Raw genomic sequence first — 16,237 nt, 5'->3', positions numbered from 1 at the left:
CCTTCCCCTGCAGCCCCTCCCTCCTCCCCTGCCCCGTCCCAGCCCCTCCCTCCCCTCCCCCACTCGCGATCCGGGCCGCTGCTGCTGGGCCGGACCCCCCGGGCTCAGCCCGGCCCCTCGCCGAGCCGCCGCCGCCGCCCCGTTTGCTGAGGAGGAGGCCCCCGGCCGGGGCGCCGGGCGCGGGGCATAAAACGGGCCAGAGCCGGCGCCCAGGGCACTAGAGGCGCGTACGGCCCGGGTCAGCGCCCGCCCGCCCGCGCTCCTCCCGGCCGCTCCTCCCGCCCCGCCCGGCCCGGCCCGGCGCCGACTCCCGCCGCCCGACGAGCCCCTCGCCGCACTGCCCGGGCCCTGGCCCCGGCCCCCTCCCGCCGTACCGCCCCCGGCCCGGCCCTCCTCCCACCTCCCTCCTCCTTCTCCTGCTCCCTCCTCCCTCCCGCCTCCCCAGCTGTCCCGTTCGCGTCATGCCGAGCCTCCCGGCCCCGCCGGCCCCGCTGCTGCTCCTCGGGCTGCTTCTGCTCGGCTGCCGGCCGGCCCACGGCGCCGGCCCCGAGCCGCCCGCGCTGCCCATCCGGTCCGAGAAGGAGCCGCTGCCCATTCGGGGAGCGGCAGGTAGGTGGGCGCCTAGAGGGACGCGCAGGCAGAGTCCGGCTCGGGGCAAGTCTGCTCCCGCCCGGAGGGGGCGCCGGGCGCAGGTGGCTCAGCTCGGCAGGCTGCCTGGAGGGGTGGGCGCGGGTCGCGAGGCGCGTCGTGCCGGGGGACCCAGGGCCCGGCCGGCGGCGCCCGGGGCGGGCACACCGCAGGAGCGGGACAGCGGCCGCCAGCCAAGCCCGTCCCCGCAGGCTGCTCCTTCGGCGGGAAGGTCTATGCCTTGGACGAGACGTGGCACCCGGACCTGGGGGAGCCCTTCGGGGTGATGCGCTGCGTGCTGTGCGCCTGTGAGGCGGTGAGTGGACCAAGCGGCCGTAGCCGGGGGCCCTTGCGGGTGGGGGAGCGCTCGCGTCCCGGGATGTCGGGGTGCACTCGGAGCCGCTGAGGTTAAAGAAGCGAGTCTGCAGGTATTTGGGATATATGTATATATATTTTTTCTCCTGGTGGGAGGCAGTGCCCCCTTCAAGTCTCAGGTGTTGACTGTTATTGATCACCCACTATGTGTCAGGCTCTTTGCCAACGGTTTCGTCTGTCTCTCACTTAACTCCTAGAACAACCCTGCTAGATACACACTATTATTTCCCCCATTTTCCAGATAGGGACCCTAAGTCCCAGAGAGGTTAAATAAATTGTCTAGGGTCACACAGCTTGTAAGAAGCAGAGTGGTCTGACTCCATGGGATGACCTTGCTCTGGTCCTGACTCTCCCCTGCTCGCCCTGTGTCTCACCAATTGGCATCTTGCACTCACTTGGTTTTTGCATCTTCTCTGCAAGCAGCCTCAGTGGGGTCGCCGCTCAAGGGGCCCGGGCAGGGTCAGCTGCAAGAACATCAAACCTGAGTGCCCAACCCTGGCCTGCGTGCAGCCGCGTCAGTTGCCGGGACACTGCTGCCAGACCTGTCCCCAGGGTAAGGCCCGCTCCGCGGTGAGGGGAGGGCGGCAGGGCAGTGGTACTTGGTCCTGAGCCACAAGGATGGATGGGGCGGATGGAGCAGATGAAACCGCCGACTGCCTTCTCGGTGCCCAGCTGAAGCCCGTGTTTCCCACTCCCGGCTTAGAGCGCAGCGGTCCGGAGAGGCAGCCTACAGGCCTGGCCTTTGAGTATCCGCGGGATCCAGAGCACCGCAGCTACAGCGACCGCGGGGAACCAGGCTCTGAAGATCGGACGCGCGGAGACGGCCACACCGGTAGGTAGGGGCCAGGCAGGAGTTGGGGTTGTGATTGGGGCCGGGCTGCCCCAGTGGGTGACGATACTAGGGACATCTTTTCCTCACAGACTTCGTGGCGCTGCTGACAGGGCCGAGGTCGCAGGCCGTGGCACGGGCCCGAGTGTCTCTGCTGCGCTCTAGCTTGCGTTTCTCCATCTCCTACAGGCAGTGAGAAAGGGGAAGGTGGGAGGAGGGGCCAGCTGGGGACTGGGGAAGGAGAGTTGGGAGAGGCTGGAGGAGCTGCTCCTGGCCTAGGCTCAGAGCCCATACTCACCAGACCCTCATTCCCAGGCTGGACCGCCCTACTCGAATCCGCTTCTCAGACTCCACTGGCAGCGTCCTGTTTGAACACCCTGCGGCCCCCAGTCAAGATGGCCTGGTGAGATGATGCCATTTATGAGTGCTTCTCCAGTCTGGGCGCTATGCTGAGGGCGTGCTCTGCAATGCCTCCTTTGGTCCTCATAACAGCCCAGTGAGAGGAAAGCACTGACATTATGATGCCCATTTTACAGATGAGGGAACTGAGGCTCAGTAGCAGAATGTGATTTGCTCAAGGTCACACAGCTAGTAAGTGGTTGAGCCAGGATTTGGACCCCAGCCTCTGGCTCCAGGGCCCCTTCTTCAGCTTCCTAGGAGGGCTTGGGGGCTCCTTTGTACTCCTTCCTCACCAGAGCTAGGCCTCTCAGCTGGCCTGTCTTACATACTGTCTGAGTAGGACCTTCTTGTCTCTCTGCTCCAGGTCTGTGGGGTGTGGCGGGCAGTGCCTCGGTTGTCTCTGCGGCTCCTTAGGGCAGAACAGCTACATGTGGCACTTGTGACACCCACTAACCCTTCAGGGGAGGTCTGGGGGCCTCTCATCCGGCACCGGGCCCTGGCTGCAGGTGAGGGGAGCAGATGGCCCCTGGACATGAAGTTCTGAGTCTTCTCTATCCCCAGGAATGGAGTGGGCTGAAGAGGGGACTTTCTGATGGGCTCTCATGGTCTTCCTTCCCCCAGAGACCTTCAGTGCCATTCTGACTCTGGAAGGGCCCCCACAGCCTGGCACAGGGGGCATCACCCTACTCACTCTCAGTGACACAGAGGACTCCTTGCATTTTTTGCTGCTCTTCCGTGGGCTGCTGGAACCCAGGAGTGGGGGTAAGTGGGAGGGGGCAGGGCAAGTGAGGAGAGGAGGCAGAACACCTGTCTGTCAGAGGCATCCATACGGATGGCTGTTGCAGGGCCAAGCCAGGTTCCCTTGCGGCTCCAGATTCTACATCAGGGGCAGCTGCTGCGAGAGCTCTACGCCAATGCCTCGGTCCAGGTGAGTGAGGGTCTGGCTCTTGCTGCCACCTGCTCCGGCCTCTTGCTGCCCCCACCATTCCTTGCTCTCCCTCCAGGAGCCAGGCTTTGCCGAGGTGCTGCCCAACCTGACAGCCCAGGAGATGGACTGGCTGGTGCAGGGGGAGCTGACGATGGCCCTGGAGAGGGCAGGTGGGCCAGGGCTGCGCATCAGTGGACACATTGCTGCCAGGCAGAGCTGCGATGGTGAGGCAGGGTGGGGCCTGGCACCCCGGGCACACACAACCAAGAGGCACAGACAAGTGGCCGGGGTGGGTATGGGAGGCATCGTGTGGGCTGGGCGTATGAATGGCTGTAGGACAAGCCGGCCTCCACCTATCTCGCCCCTCTGCAGTCCTGCAAAGCGTCCTTTGCGGGGCCGATGCCCTGATCCCAGTTCAGACGGGTGCAGCCGGCTCAGCCAGCCTTACACTACTAGGAAATGGCTCCCTGATCTACCAGGTAAGAGTCAGGGGCTGCAGGAGGTGGGAGGGCAGCAGGCCGGGGTCGGGCTTTGGCCTTCATGGTTCAGGCCCCAGGCCTTCTCTGCCACTTCACTTTGCCCTCCCCAACCCTGCCCACCAGGTACAAGTGGTAGGTACAGGCAGTGAGGTGGTGGCCATGACACTGGAGACCAAGCCTCAGCGGAGGAACCAGCGGACCGTCCTGTGCCGCATGGCTGGACTCCAGCTGGGAGGACACACAGTGAGTACTTCAGGCAGAGCCAGGCCACAGGGCCCACACCCCAGAGCTAACAATGCAGGGCTGTGGGAAGCCAGGTTGGATGAGCAGAGATGTTCAGAATCATTCACTCACTAACAGATTCTCTCACTGACACATTGACTCACTGGACATGTTTTTAGTGAGCCTCGGGCTAGAGACTGGAATACAAAGAAAATCAGGTGTGGCCCCTGTCCTCAGCAAGCTCACATCAAATGGGAGGAGGAGTTGGACAGGGAGACCATATAATTATAAATGTGATAGCAATGGCTGCCATTTACTGAATCCTTCTTGTTTTTTTTCCCCTATAGTTAACATTTTTAAATTTTTAAAAAAGTTTTTGATACATTTTTTATTTTTTTTTATTTAAAAAAAATTTTTTTTAACATTTATTTATTTTTGAGACAGAGAGAGACAGAGCATGAATGGGGGAGGGGCAGAGAGAGAAGGAGACACAGAATCGGAAGCAGGCTCCAGGCTCTGAGCCATCAGCCCAGAGCCTGACGCGGGGCTCGAACTCACAGACCGCGAGATCGTGACCTGGCTGAAGTCGGACGCTTAACCGACTGCGCCACTCAGGCGCCCCAATAAATTTTTTATTTATTTTGAGGGAGAGAGAGACAGAGAGAGAACAGGAGAAGGGCTGAGAGAGGGAGACAGAATCCCATTGGCATGGAACCCAGTGTGGGGCTTGACGTGGGGTTTGATGTGGGGCCCGACGTGGGGCTTGTAGTGGGGGCCTGACACGGGGCTCGTCGCAGGGCTGGATGTGGGGCTCAAACTCATAAACCATGAGATCATGACCTGAGCTGAAATCAAGAGTCAGAGGCTTAAACAACTGAGCCACCCAGGTGCCCCTTACTGAGCCTTTCTACATGCTACATAGTGCACTGGTTGCCTTACTTATATTATTTTTGGCCCTTACAGTTCCCATTTTATAGATAATGAAGCGAAGGATCAGACAGGTTAAATAACTCCTCAAGATTGTTGCATAGGTAGGAAATGGCAGAGAAGGGACTGGAACCTGGGCTTTCAAGGTTCTTATCCAGTGTTATGCGTGTGTAGAAGTGTGTTGGGTGTAAGAAAACACGGAAGACATTCGAAACCTTGGGCTTATGTGAAAGCTGAGGAGGGGTTCGTCTGGAATCTGGCAGACTGTAGCTAGGGCATCTAAGTCTGACATCCTTCCCTGTCCCCCAGGCTGTGGGTGTCTGCCCTGGACTGGGTGCCCGAGGGGCTCATATGCTGCTGCAGAATGAGCTGTTCCTGAATGTGGGCACCAAGGACTTCCCAGATGGAGAACTGAGGGGGCATGTGGCTGCCCTGCCCTATAGTGGACACAGCACCCGCCACGACAGTGAGTGCCCTGGGATCTGCCTGCCCTTTGGTGTCCTGTGATCTGTGACTCAAGCATGTGAGCATGGTGCCAGAGCCTGGTGTGTCTTTCCCTGTGCCTGAGCTCGAGGTTGGCATCTGGAGAAGGTGGGGATGTACAGGGTGGCCCTGCTGGGAGACCTTCTCTGTTGCCATGGTGCAGGGGTCTAAAACTTGCTGCTTGCCTCCCCCTCCACCCTGCCCTGGGCCTATGGACGGTGTCGGCCGATTTGTGGAATGCATGTTGGGGGAGGCCAGGGAGATGGGGAATACCGGGCTGCTCCAGGCCACCTTTTCATCTGTCACCTGTCCTCTGTCTGGATCCAGCACTGCCCGTGCCCCTGGCAGGAGCCCTGGTGTTGCCCCCTGTGCAGAGCCAGGCAGCAGGACATGCCTGGCTCTCGCTGGATACCCACTGTCACCTGCACTATGAAGTGCTGCTGGCTGGGCTTGGTGGCTCAGAACAGGGCACAGTCACTGCCCACCTCCTAGGGCCTCCTGGGATGCCAGGGCCCCGGCGGCTGCTGAAGGGATTCTATGGCCCAGAGGTGAGGACATGATGGTGGAGGCAGCTTTGAAAGTATCTGCTTTTTAGCACGAAGGGCTGTGTGGGCCTGTGGCGGGGAAAGCAGAGAGCAGGTAGCTTGGTATGGCAGAGCTGACATGGGCTCGGGAGTCAGACAGACCTGGGTATGAATCTGACTCAGACTTTTGTTATCCATTCTCCTTCCTGTGTCCTTCTCTGGTGGGATCTCTTGGATAGCATGTAACATCCTGAACCTCCAAAGGAGCGGGTGGGGTGGAGCAAAACCCCTCAGATGGGGTGGACTTGGAGTCAGAGAGGCCTGGCTTTCTGAGCTCCACACCACCATTAATGGGCTCACTTCCTTGAAGATTTTACTTAACCTCCTTGGGTCTCGGTTTCTCATCTGTGAATTAAGAAGGGTAGGTGCAGCCCTGGACGGCCTTGTTCCCATCCCTTATCCCGGCTCTTACAGGCCCAGGGCGTGGTGAAGGACCTGGAGCCTGAGCTGCTGCGGCACCTGGCTCAGGGCACTGCCTCCCTGCTGATCACCACCAAGGGTAGCCCCCACGGGGAGCTCCGGGGGCAGGTAGGCAGGCAGTGTGGGCCGCTGGGGATGTTTCAGAGTTGAGCCGGCACTATGTGCTCTAGCCTGAGTCACTTTGCTCTCTCTGAGCCCTGGGGGGGTGGGGGTGGGGGGTAGTATCACATTCCCTGGCTGGTTGGGAGGATAAAGCCAGCCAAGGTACATGACGAGGCTGGCAGCAGACCACCCTGTCTCTGGTCGCTGGGGTGACTGCTGGTGCTAATAGCATCCTCCTGGGACGCAGAGGTGCTCAGGGGTCGAGGTGTCTCGGGCAGGTGGGCTGGCCGAGGCTGGTGGAGACGCGGAGGGAGCCCGGGTGCTGCCTCAACTCGCCTCTCCTCCCAGGTGCACATCGCCAACCAGTGCGAGGTGGGCGGCCTGCGCCTGGCGGCGGCGGGGGCCGAAGGAGCGTGGGCGCCGGACTCAGCGGCCGCGGCGCTGCCCGCGCTGCCGGCTGTGCTTGGCCAGGACGCCCCCGCGCCAGCCAAACCCGGCGGCCCCGGGCGGCCGCGAGACCCCAACACCTGCTTCTTTGAGGGGCAGCAGCGCCCCCATGGGGCTCGCTGGGCGCCTAACTACGACCCGCTCTGCTCGCTTTGCACCTGTCAGGTAGGATGCCCCTGTGGAAGGGTGCACTGGGGTCTGGATTCTGGGGCAAGGGTCCCAGCCAACCACCCCACCTCTCTTTGCAGAGACGCACAGTGATTTGTGACCCCGTGGTGTGCCCGCCGCCCAGCTGTCCGAGCCCAGTGCAGGCACCAGACCAGTGCTGTCCTGTGTGCCCCGGTGAGTGACCTGTCCCAGTGGGAGAGGGTAGTGGAAGGTCCACTGTAGGGGCTGAGGCCTCTAGGGAGGGAAGGGGGGCCACCATCCTCTGCCTTCACTATTTCTTTGGCTCCACAGAGAAGCAAGATGTCAGAGATCTGTCGGGGCTGTCACGGAGCAGAGACCCTGGAGAGGGTGAGCTGGAAGTCTGTGTGCAGGGATGAGGAATCCAGGGGAGCTGTTGGGTGGGACCAGGAGGGGCACAAAAGGGTGAGAATATATATGGGGGGGGGAGACTGAAGGGCACAGGTTCTGAATGACACCTGGTAGGCTTCATTAGAGTCACTGGTCCACAAATGGGTCCTGGTGTTACACTAGTATGGGGTTGGCCTGAGACTCCAGCCTTGATTGTGGGCCCAGCCAATGAGCTCGATACTCACGGCAGCTGGGCACTGTCCCCCCCCCCTTCCTCCCTGTCCCCCAGGCTGCTATTTTGATGGTGACCGGAGCTGGCGGGCAGCGGGTACCCGGTGGCACCCTGTCGTGCCCCCCTTTGGCTTAATTAAGTGTGCTGTCTGCACCTGCAAGGTATGGCTGCCCAATCCTCTCTGGTGCCATAACCCAGCAGGGTCTGCAGAGGTGGGGAGGGGGCTGCCAGAGGGAAAAGCCCAGCCTTGGTGAGGGAGGCTCAAGGATTAAAACACTGAAAAGTCCTTTGAGCTTTGAGAATCAGCTTCCTGCAGGAAAAGGGAAGGGCTGATGTGGGTGTGAATTCTGGCTCTGCCAGCTGACCAGCTCCATATAGCCCTGGCACTTTCTGTACCTCCCTGAACTTCCCTTTCCACTCCTGCAAGCAGATACGATAGCAGTTATGTTGCAGGGCTACCGTGAGCATTTGAGTTCAGGTATATAAAGCACCAGCCCAGGGCTTCTGAGTGAAAGGCCATGGAAATACGACATTGGAGGGATGGAGAGGAGAGGGAGGAAGCAGGAGGCTCCCCTTCCTTTCTGACACCCATTCCTCAATGGATCCCTACAGGGGGGCACTGGAGAGGTGCACTGTGAGAAGGTGCAGTGTCCTCGGCTGGCCTGTGCCCAGCCTGTCCGTGCCAACCCCACTGACTGCTGCAAACAGTGTCCAGGTGAGGGGGTGGGCACTGAGGCCTCTTGGGGCAGTTGAGGTGCTTCACTGGCTTGTCATGGGTGAGGGGGTGCATAGTGAAGGTGGGTGGAAGGAACTTCTCAGTTAATTCAGCGTTTACTGAGCACTGCTCTGTGCCTCGGAGCTAGGGCTCTAAACGCACTGGAAAGAATGTGCATGTATTTATTAGTGGGCTATGATGGGTTCCAATTCCTACCCCTCTCTCCCTTTCTTTCTCCCTCCCTCCCATCCATCAATCCATCCATCCGTCCATCCATCCACCCATCCTCTCATCCAAATTTGTCATCTACTAAGTGCCAGAAACTGCTAGGTGTTGGAGATTCAAAAACAAATAAAACCTGGGTGGCCCTTACAGAGCTCACATCTGCTGATCTCTTCCTCCCTCCCAACAGTGGGGTCAGGGGCCCACCCCCAATTGGGGGACCCCATGCAGGCCGATGGGCCCCGGGGCTGCCGTTTTGCAGGGCAGTGGTTCCCAGAGAGCCAGAGCTGGCACCCCTCGGTGCCTCCCTTTGGGGAGATGAGCTGTATCACCTGCAGATGTGGAGTAAGTGGGGAATGGGCTCTGTGTGAGATGGGCATTGGGGACCTGGCCTAGAGTGGGGAGACCTTTCCAGGGAGGGTAGGCTCCTGGGAGTGGGCTTCCCTGAAGAGGCTGGAGGCTGCTCTTCCCTTGTGCCTCTGGGTACCCTCAAAATCTACTCTGTCTGGCACCAGGCAGGGGTGCCCCACTGTGAGCGGGATGACTGTTCACTGCCACTGTCCTGCGGTCCAGGGAAGGAGAGTCGCTGCTGCTCCCACTGCTCACCCCGGCGATGTAAGTGAGGGGGCTGTATGTAGGGCACCCCGGGAGGGAAGGGGGCAACTGCTGCCTGCCAGGAGCAGTGCCATCTGCTTCACGGGTGACTGAGTCACACAGCTTGTGTGTGCTGACTTGTTTAAAAGTTCTGACCTTTCTGGGCCTAGAACAGAGATGCTCCGCTGTGTCCTCCGTGCCGCCCAATTTCCTCTCTCTCCAAAATGTATTCCCTTTTGTCTCCAGCAGCCCCAGAGACCAGGACAGTTCCAGAGCCTGAGAAAGAAGCCGAAGGCTCCTAGGGAGCAGCCAGAAGGCCACATGACCAGGAGGACGGGGCCTGGGCTGGGAGAAGGAGTGGCGCCAAGGGCCCTGCATCCTCCTGTGGGAAATCAAGTGCCTTCGGCTCTTTTCTGCCTCTTCTCCCTCCCCCCACTACCTCTGGGAACCACAATTCCACAAGGGGAAGGGGCAGCCAGGGCAGGCCAGGGCCACGGCCATTCTGACTCCTGCCCAGTCACCCTCCAGCCTCTGCCTTAGAAGCCCAACCCCTTTCTTTCTGTACATAATGTCACTGGCTTATTGGGATTTTTAATTTATCCTCACTCAGCACCAAGGGTCCCTCCACTTCACTCCTGCTGCCCCTGAGCTGAGCAGAGTCATTATTGGAGATTTTTGTATTTATTAAAACTTTTTTTTTTTTTTTCAGTCTCAGGGCTAAAAGTTGTTTCTTTGTGGCCAGGGACCTGAGTGCGCCTCCATGGAGAAGGTCTGAGAGTGGGAGCCCTGACTCCAGGGGCTTCCCTCTGAGCCTTGGGGAGCAGGAGGAGACCTGGAGAAGGAGAGTGGAGGCATAGCTGTTGGCTGGCATTGTGGGATTCCACAGAGGGGCCTGGCAATGTCACTGAGATGGACCAGAGCCTCAAGAACTCAGGCAACCCGAAGCAGGATTTAGACACAAATGTGGTTTCCACTGGTCTACTCATGGTTGGCATTTTGCTGACCCCATGTTTTTTTTTTTTAAGTTTATTTATTTATTTTGAGAGAGAGAGAGAAAGAGTTGTGTGTGTGAGCAGGGGAGGGGTAGAGAGAGAGGGAGAGAGAGAGAGAATCCCAAGCGGCTTCCGTGTTATCAGTGCAGAGCCAGACGTTAGGCTTGAACTCACGAACCGTGAGATCATAACATGAGCCAAAATCAAGATGCCTAACTGACTGAGCCACCCAGCCACCCTGCTGACCCTATGTTTGAAGTGGCTCCAAAGAGAGAAACAAAAGTGCCACCAGCCTCTGTCTTGTTTGTTTAAAGTGAGGCAACCAGGCCCCTGTTATTCTTTTCTGGAAATGAATTGCATTCGGGACCAATTCTGGGGCAAATCTGGATCAGAGTAGACTGGAATCAGCCCCTGGCCCCGTTCTTGGCTGAGCTTATCTTGGTACCAAGTGGTATACAGAATAAGATAAGACCTCTCCCCGGTTCCTCCCCATTCCTGCCATCAGCAACTGGGCATTCCCACAGAGCTCAGGGGCACAAGGGGAAGAAGAGTGTCAGGGTAGAGAGCAGATACATGTACCTGCAGATCTACCTTTTGTGTAAACAATGCGGGATAAAGTGAGGATGGAATTTTCTGACCTGGTTGGGTAGTGGGAAAGAGCAATCATAGCCTTCGTGTGTAGGATGAAGCATGGTGCGTGTCCTAAAGAAGTTATTGTCCCAGCCCCTTGGAGCTCCAGTTCTGCTGTCAGCTAGCTGAGTTATTTAACTTTCGGGAGTCGAGTCCCCGTTTCCTTTCTGTGAAACCGGTATCTCCCTCACAGGATCCGATCAGAACACGTGAACCCCGCAGCTCTGGGCCTGGCACACGTTAGTTGGAAAGGCACTCTGGCTGAGGTAGGATTCCTGGAGCTGGTTGGAAGTGAAAGGCAGGGGGAAGTCTGGGAAGTGTGGCGAAGGGTTTCCATTAATGAGATATTCTGCCGAATGCCCAGGGGGAGTGGGGAGGCTGGTTGGAGATGAAGGATGATAAGGATGGGGAAAACTGGACTTGGCCCAGAGCCCTGGCTGCCAGTAGGGGGATCGCGACGGTCAGATAGGGAAGCCAAACAGCAGGATTGGCACAGGGCTAAAGGCAGAGAACGAAGTACGGGGCCAGGTGTGGTGAGATGGAGGCTTTGGCCCAGGAACGGATGTGCTGACGGTATCGTCCTCCCTGGCAAGGGAACTTCGTGGGAAGAAGCGTTGGTTGAGAAGGAAATTTTCATCCTCAGTTTAACACGAGTTTGCTACTGATGCTCACAAGACGACAGGAAGGGCAGGGGCAGTGAGCATCCACAGTCTGGCTCGATGGGTTTACCCCAGGGACCCTGACCCGCAGGACCCATCAGGGCTTCAGAGCAGTGTCAGGAGATGTCAGCTGAGCAAATGAATGGACAGCTAGTGGCCCAGGCAGAGGAGGGCTCTCCTCAGACTCCAGCCCCTGAAACACCTGTCATAGCCCGCGTCCCCACCAAAGCTGGTTGGTCCCCAGGCCCTGCGAGCCCCAGGAAGGTGGTGTGGCGACCACGGATGTCCAGCCCTGTGCAGCGTGAGGAACACGTCAGACAAACTGGAAGCCCTGACCTGTAGAGACCTCAAGAGGGCACCCCAGCTGTTCCCCTTTAGGGAACCACAAAGACCCAGAGAGCTCTTTCCCTTTCTAAAAACACCACCACCTGAGAAGAAGCCCGTTTGCCCTGGGGTTGCGTATTTCAGTGTCTCGAAACAGTTGCTGGTGAGACTTAAAATCTGATGTCTAAAGTGTGTCAGTCAGGCCTTCTACTTCGCAGAGGCTTTGACAGAGCCTCCGCACTTCTCCAGCAGAAAGAGATGGAAGGTAGGACACAGGGGCCCCGCTTGGCCAGAGGAGAAATGGGGGTGGTTCTGGCACAGCTGCTTTGTGAGAAGACAACTCCTCCGCGTGCAGCCCTCCGCTTGGAGGCTTTCGACTCGTGAACCGCTGCCGAGGCGGGCCGCGGTGACACCATTTGCAGGCGTTTATACGGCACTTCCAGATTTCGGTGTCAGGTGATGGACAGCCACGTGAAGCCATCGCAAGGTGGCGCTGCCAGCACCCACCGGTTCAGGTTGGGCCACAACTCAGGGTAGCGTCTGTGCAGGTAGTAGAATAATGGATGGTGATGACTTAAGCAGTCGTTTTCAGACCCTGAGAGGGAGCGAGTGCCGGTGCCTCCCTCTGGGCAGAGGCAGCAATGGCACTGGGAGGCGGGGGGAGTAGCCTGGGCGCTTCCTGGGAGTGGGGAGTACGGGCCCCACTCTCCTTCCATTTGGCCACCACTTCTGTGAAGGCCTGCATTCCAGAGAAGAATTGGTTGCCTTGGAGAAAGTTTCAGAACAACTGTTCTGTGGCGTTCGGCTTCTGTTTACAAAGATCACGGGAAATAGAAAAAGTGTGACTCTTCTGGCACAACAAGAGTAACAGAGGGGGAGGTTTCATAAAGTAATAAAGTTGGGCCGAGGAGGGAGCTCACCAGGTGGGCCGGGAGGGACACATTTTTCATTCACCATGTTCTAGGTAGTCAGAGACAATGTGTGAAGGAAAAAAAGCACAGAGAACATGTATGGGATACCGAAATATTTTGTTGGTCTTTTATTTTTTATTTTTTTTTAATGTTTATTTTTGAGAGAGAGAGAGAAAGAGAGGGAGGGGGGAGGGGCAGAGAGAGAGGGAGACACAGAATCGGAAGCAGGCTCCAGGCTCCCAGCTGCCAGCACAGAGCCTGACAGTGGGGCTCGAACCCACCAACCGTGGGATCACGACTTGAGCTGAAGTCGGATGGTCAACCGACTGAGCCACCCAGGCGCCCCCAGAAATACTTTCTTAAAGATGTCAAAAATATTGTATACCTGAAGCTGATGTGATATTGTGTGTCAATTATAATTCAACTAAAAAGAAGATGACAGATGAAGGAATTCTTAGGGATTGTGCAATGATTATGCACCGAGGATGGAGCCACCCCTTATAACATCGTTGGCCTTTGATATATGTTTTTATTTAAAAAAAGGAGCTGCCTGAATTACTTTTACTCATCACAGAAGTAAGTCACTGTGAACAATTATGGCAGTACACAGACGTGTGAGGAAGAAAGAAGAAGTCACCTGTTAGAAAGAAAGAATTCCAACCCCTGGATAGCTGCTGTTTAAAAATCCCTGGGTACTGGGGCGCCTGGATGGCTCAGTCGGTTGAGCGTCCGACTTCGGCTCAGGTCATGATCTCGCAGTTTGTGAGTTCGAGCCCATGTCAGGCCCTGTGCTGACCACTCAGAGCCTGGACCCAGCTTCGGATTCTGTGTCTCCCTCTCTCTCTGCCCCTCCCATGCTTATACTCTCTCTCTCTCTCTCTCTGTGTCTCTCAATAATAAACACTAAAAAAATAAAAAAAAAGATCCCTGGGTATTTTCTAAGTTGTAGTCTGCCCTGCACCCCACTCTGGGTCCTGTCCCTGCAGCACCTCTGTTCCCACTTGTGAAGTGAGTGATGTCTGTCCTTGACCCAGTGGAGGTATTTGTATACCTCTGGAGCTGGAGAACAAGTAAATTTGCACAAATAGGGAAAGCAGGGGATTGCATTTAAGGGAAATCTAACCCTTTGCATTTAAAATGCCAGTGGACGGGGCACCTGGGTGGCTCAGTCGGTCAAGCTGCTGACTTTGGCTCAGGTCATGATCTCACTGTTCGTGGGTTCGAACCCCACATTGGGTTCTGTGCTGAGAGCCTGGAGCCTGCTTTGGATTCTGTGTCTCCCTGTCTCTCTGCCCTTCCCCCTCCCCTCCCCCCCCCCCCCCCCCCCCCCCGCCGCTTGTGCTTTGTCTTTGTCTCTCTCTCTCAAAAATAAACATTAAAAATTTTTTTTAAATGCCAGTGGAGGCAAAAACCCAGAAATTTTGAAAATGTCCTCACCAACTCAGAAAACTTGGCAAACTGGCATTGAGTGATTTGATTTTCAGCAAATTGACTAGAGCCAGTGGGGTCCCAGCTCCTCAGCTGATGGGTGTTGGGCGGGTCTGAAGGTTGTCCCATCCATGTGGGCAGCAGAGGTTGGCCAGCGGGGTTGTCTCCTGGCGGCCAGGGCCCCAGCTGTCCCTTGGGAGGAGTCATTCACCGTGTTCTCACGTTCGCATGCCTTGGCTGGCCTGGCTCCTTGGCTGAGACGCGGCTTCCTCCTCTTTGGCTTCCTCCTCTTTTGGAGTCCCACGTGCCTGGCTGAGTCCCTGGTCCTACTGCAGGGACAGAGACTCCTCACTCTCCAGTTGTGTAGTGGAACGAGAGGGGGGATGGGTGAAGGTAGCAAGTGACAGTGGAAGGGGAGCTGCCACTGAGCACCCCACTGAGTCCTTCTCCATGCGGGGACAAGAGAGGCTGCTGTCTGCATTCAGCACGGGTTCTAGGAAGACAGCTCTGCCACGGACAGGTCCTTCCAGCCCAGGAACTGGTGGACCAGATGAGCCTGGCATGGCCGGTGAAGCAGCACCGGAGACTGGCACAGGTGGCTGTGGCTGTGACTTTGTACACGCATGGCAAGGACGCCCTGGGGAGCTATTGCACTTCCTGCTGCTGCCCCCGCTCTTCCTGGTGGCCCTGGTGCCCACTATGGAGGGCTGGGTCCTGACCAGCACCCTCTCTGAGGGGAGATGAAGGAAGATGACGGGGAAGTGGATGCAAGCTCGCATCTTTTTACGGTGCTTTTGGGGAGCATTGACATGTGTACACGCGTGCCCGCACACACGTCTGAAGCGTGTTCTGTGTGAGAGAGTGAAGCTGTCCACGCTGCATTTGTCATTTACATCCATGTTTGTTTGAACACGGGGTTTTCCGTTTCCTTTATTTCTGGTTCACTTTCCCCTAACATGACTCTAAAGAAGCAATGAACTTGTCCTTTAAAACCCAAAGGTTCTGTAGTCCTTCCTGCCTGCTAAGTGGGTAGCTATAGAGACCTATTCTATTTATTTTTATTTTTTTTAAAAAAGTTTTAAATGTTTATTCATTTTTGAAAGACAGAGAGAGAGCACAAGCAGGGGTGGGGTGGAGAGAGAGGGGGAAACAGAATCTGAGGCAGGCTCCAGGCTCTGAGCTGTCAGCACAGAGCCCGACGGGGTTGGGGGTGGTGCTCAAACTCATGAACCCGAACCGAACCGTGAGATCACTACCTGAGGTGAAGTCGGAGGCTCAACTGACTGAGCCACCCAGGTGCCCCTGTAGAGACCTATTCTTTACACTGATCTGGGGAGGGAGCTGGGGTAGGGGATGGTAAGCAGCAAGACAAGAGCCTACAGAGAAAGGAGGCCCCGGAGAGGTGTCCAAGGAGAAGTAACAGAAGGCCTTTAATTATGTACTCTATCTTACAACTAATCAATTTACTCACTTTTAAATAGATACTAATTGTATGCAAAAGGCACAAAATGATTCCTAGGGAATAGTTTCTTCCTACCATCATCATTCCCCAGACAACCTGGTTCCCTCCCCAGAGCCTTATTGTAACCTATTTCTTGCTTATAAGAAAGCCTTTTAAGAACAGAGATGTGTAAGATCCAAGTTTCAGTTGTTTGCATTGTTGTGATACAGGTCAGTGCTTTTCTTTTCTTTTTTTTTTTTTAAATGTTTATTTACTTTTGAAGGAGAGAGAGAGAGACAGAGCATGAGTGGGGGAGGGGCAGAGACAGAGGGAAACACAGAATTTGAAGCAGACTCCAGGCTCTGAGCTGTCAGCACAGAGTCCGATGAGAGCCGTGAGATCATGACCTGAGCCAACGTTGGATGCTTAACGGACTGAGCCAGCCAGGTGCCCCAGACCAGTGCTTTTCAATCTTTAATGTGCATATGAATCATCCTCGGATCTTGTTTAAATGCAGAGTCTGATTCAGCAGGTCTGGTGTGAGGCCTGGGATTCAGTACTGCTGGCAAACTCCCAGGCCATTTGCTGCTGCTGCTGGTCCAGGACACTTTGTGAGTAGCAAGGATGTAGACAAGTCCATCACAGCACATTTTCAACAAATCGGCCATGCCACCGATGCCTCATGGCAGTTTATTCACTCAACTAATATTTACTGAGCATCTTTATTATGCCAGTCACTACTCTAGGTGCT

At 56.5% G+C, this 16,237-nt stretch overlaps 1 protein-coding gene across 5 annotated transcripts; it reads left to right on the top strand.

The window, feature by feature from the left end:
- Positions 1 to 376: 376 nt before the first annotated feature.
- On the top strand, positions 377 to 9,807 carry CHRD (chordin). 5 transcript variants are annotated; one of them, XM_023260333.2, is made up of 23 exons: positions 380 to 609; positions 840 to 943; positions 1,423 to 1,555; positions 1,706 to 1,834; positions 1,924 to 2,023; positions 2,147 to 2,234; positions 2,595 to 2,736; positions 2,852 to 2,992; positions 3,076 to 3,158; positions 3,235 to 3,382; positions 3,531 to 3,637; positions 3,761 to 3,880; positions 5,096 to 5,252; positions 5,597 to 5,817; positions 6,268 to 6,381; positions 6,724 to 6,987; positions 7,071 to 7,164; positions 7,282 to 7,338; positions 7,628 to 7,731; positions 8,183 to 8,285; positions 8,698 to 8,852; positions 9,023 to 9,122; positions 9,351 to 9,807. In XM_023260333.2, the coding sequence occupies exons 1-23, from the start codon at positions 462 to 464 to the stop codon at positions 9,401 to 9,403; spliced, it is 2,865 nt and encodes a 954-aa protein (XP_023116101.2). In that variant the 5' UTR covers positions 380 to 461; the 3' UTR covers positions 9,404 to 9,807. The 5 variants fall into 5 exon arrangements, 3 of the variants coding, with proteins under 3 accessions (XP_023116101.2, XP_023116099.2, XP_023116100.2); XM_023260331.2 differs by having other exon boundaries at positions 385 to 609; positions 9,348 to 9,807; XM_023260332.2 differs by having other exon boundaries at positions 386 to 609; positions 1,426 to 1,555; positions 9,348 to 9,807.
- The last annotated feature ends 6,430 nt before the right edge of the window (positions 9,808 to 16,237 follow it).

Source organism: Felis catus, chromosome C2 (genome assembly GCF_018350175.1).
Source record: "Felis catus isolate Fca126 chromosome C2, F.catus_Fca126_mat1.0, whole genome shotgun sequence".
NCBI classification, from domain to species: Eukaryota; Metazoa; Chordata; class Mammalia; order Carnivora; family Felidae; genus Felis; species Felis catus.
Note: the sequence above shows the minus strand (reverse complement) of the source record. Positions and strands in the feature narration are given on the sequence as shown.

Coding starts and splice junctions, on each gene's coding strand:
- CHRD (XM_023260331.2), top strand. CDS start 462: ATGCCGAGCCTCCCGGCCCCGCCGGCCCCGCTGCTGCTCCTCGGGCTG. Junction 2,024..2,146: donor TTCTCCATCTCCTACAGGCA/GTGAGAAAGGGG, acceptor CCTCATTCCCAG/GCTGGACCGCCCTACTCGAA. Junction 5,818..6,267: donor AGGGATTCTATGGCCCAGAG/GTGAGGACATGA, acceptor CGGCTCTTACAG/GCCCAGGGCGTGGTGAAGGA.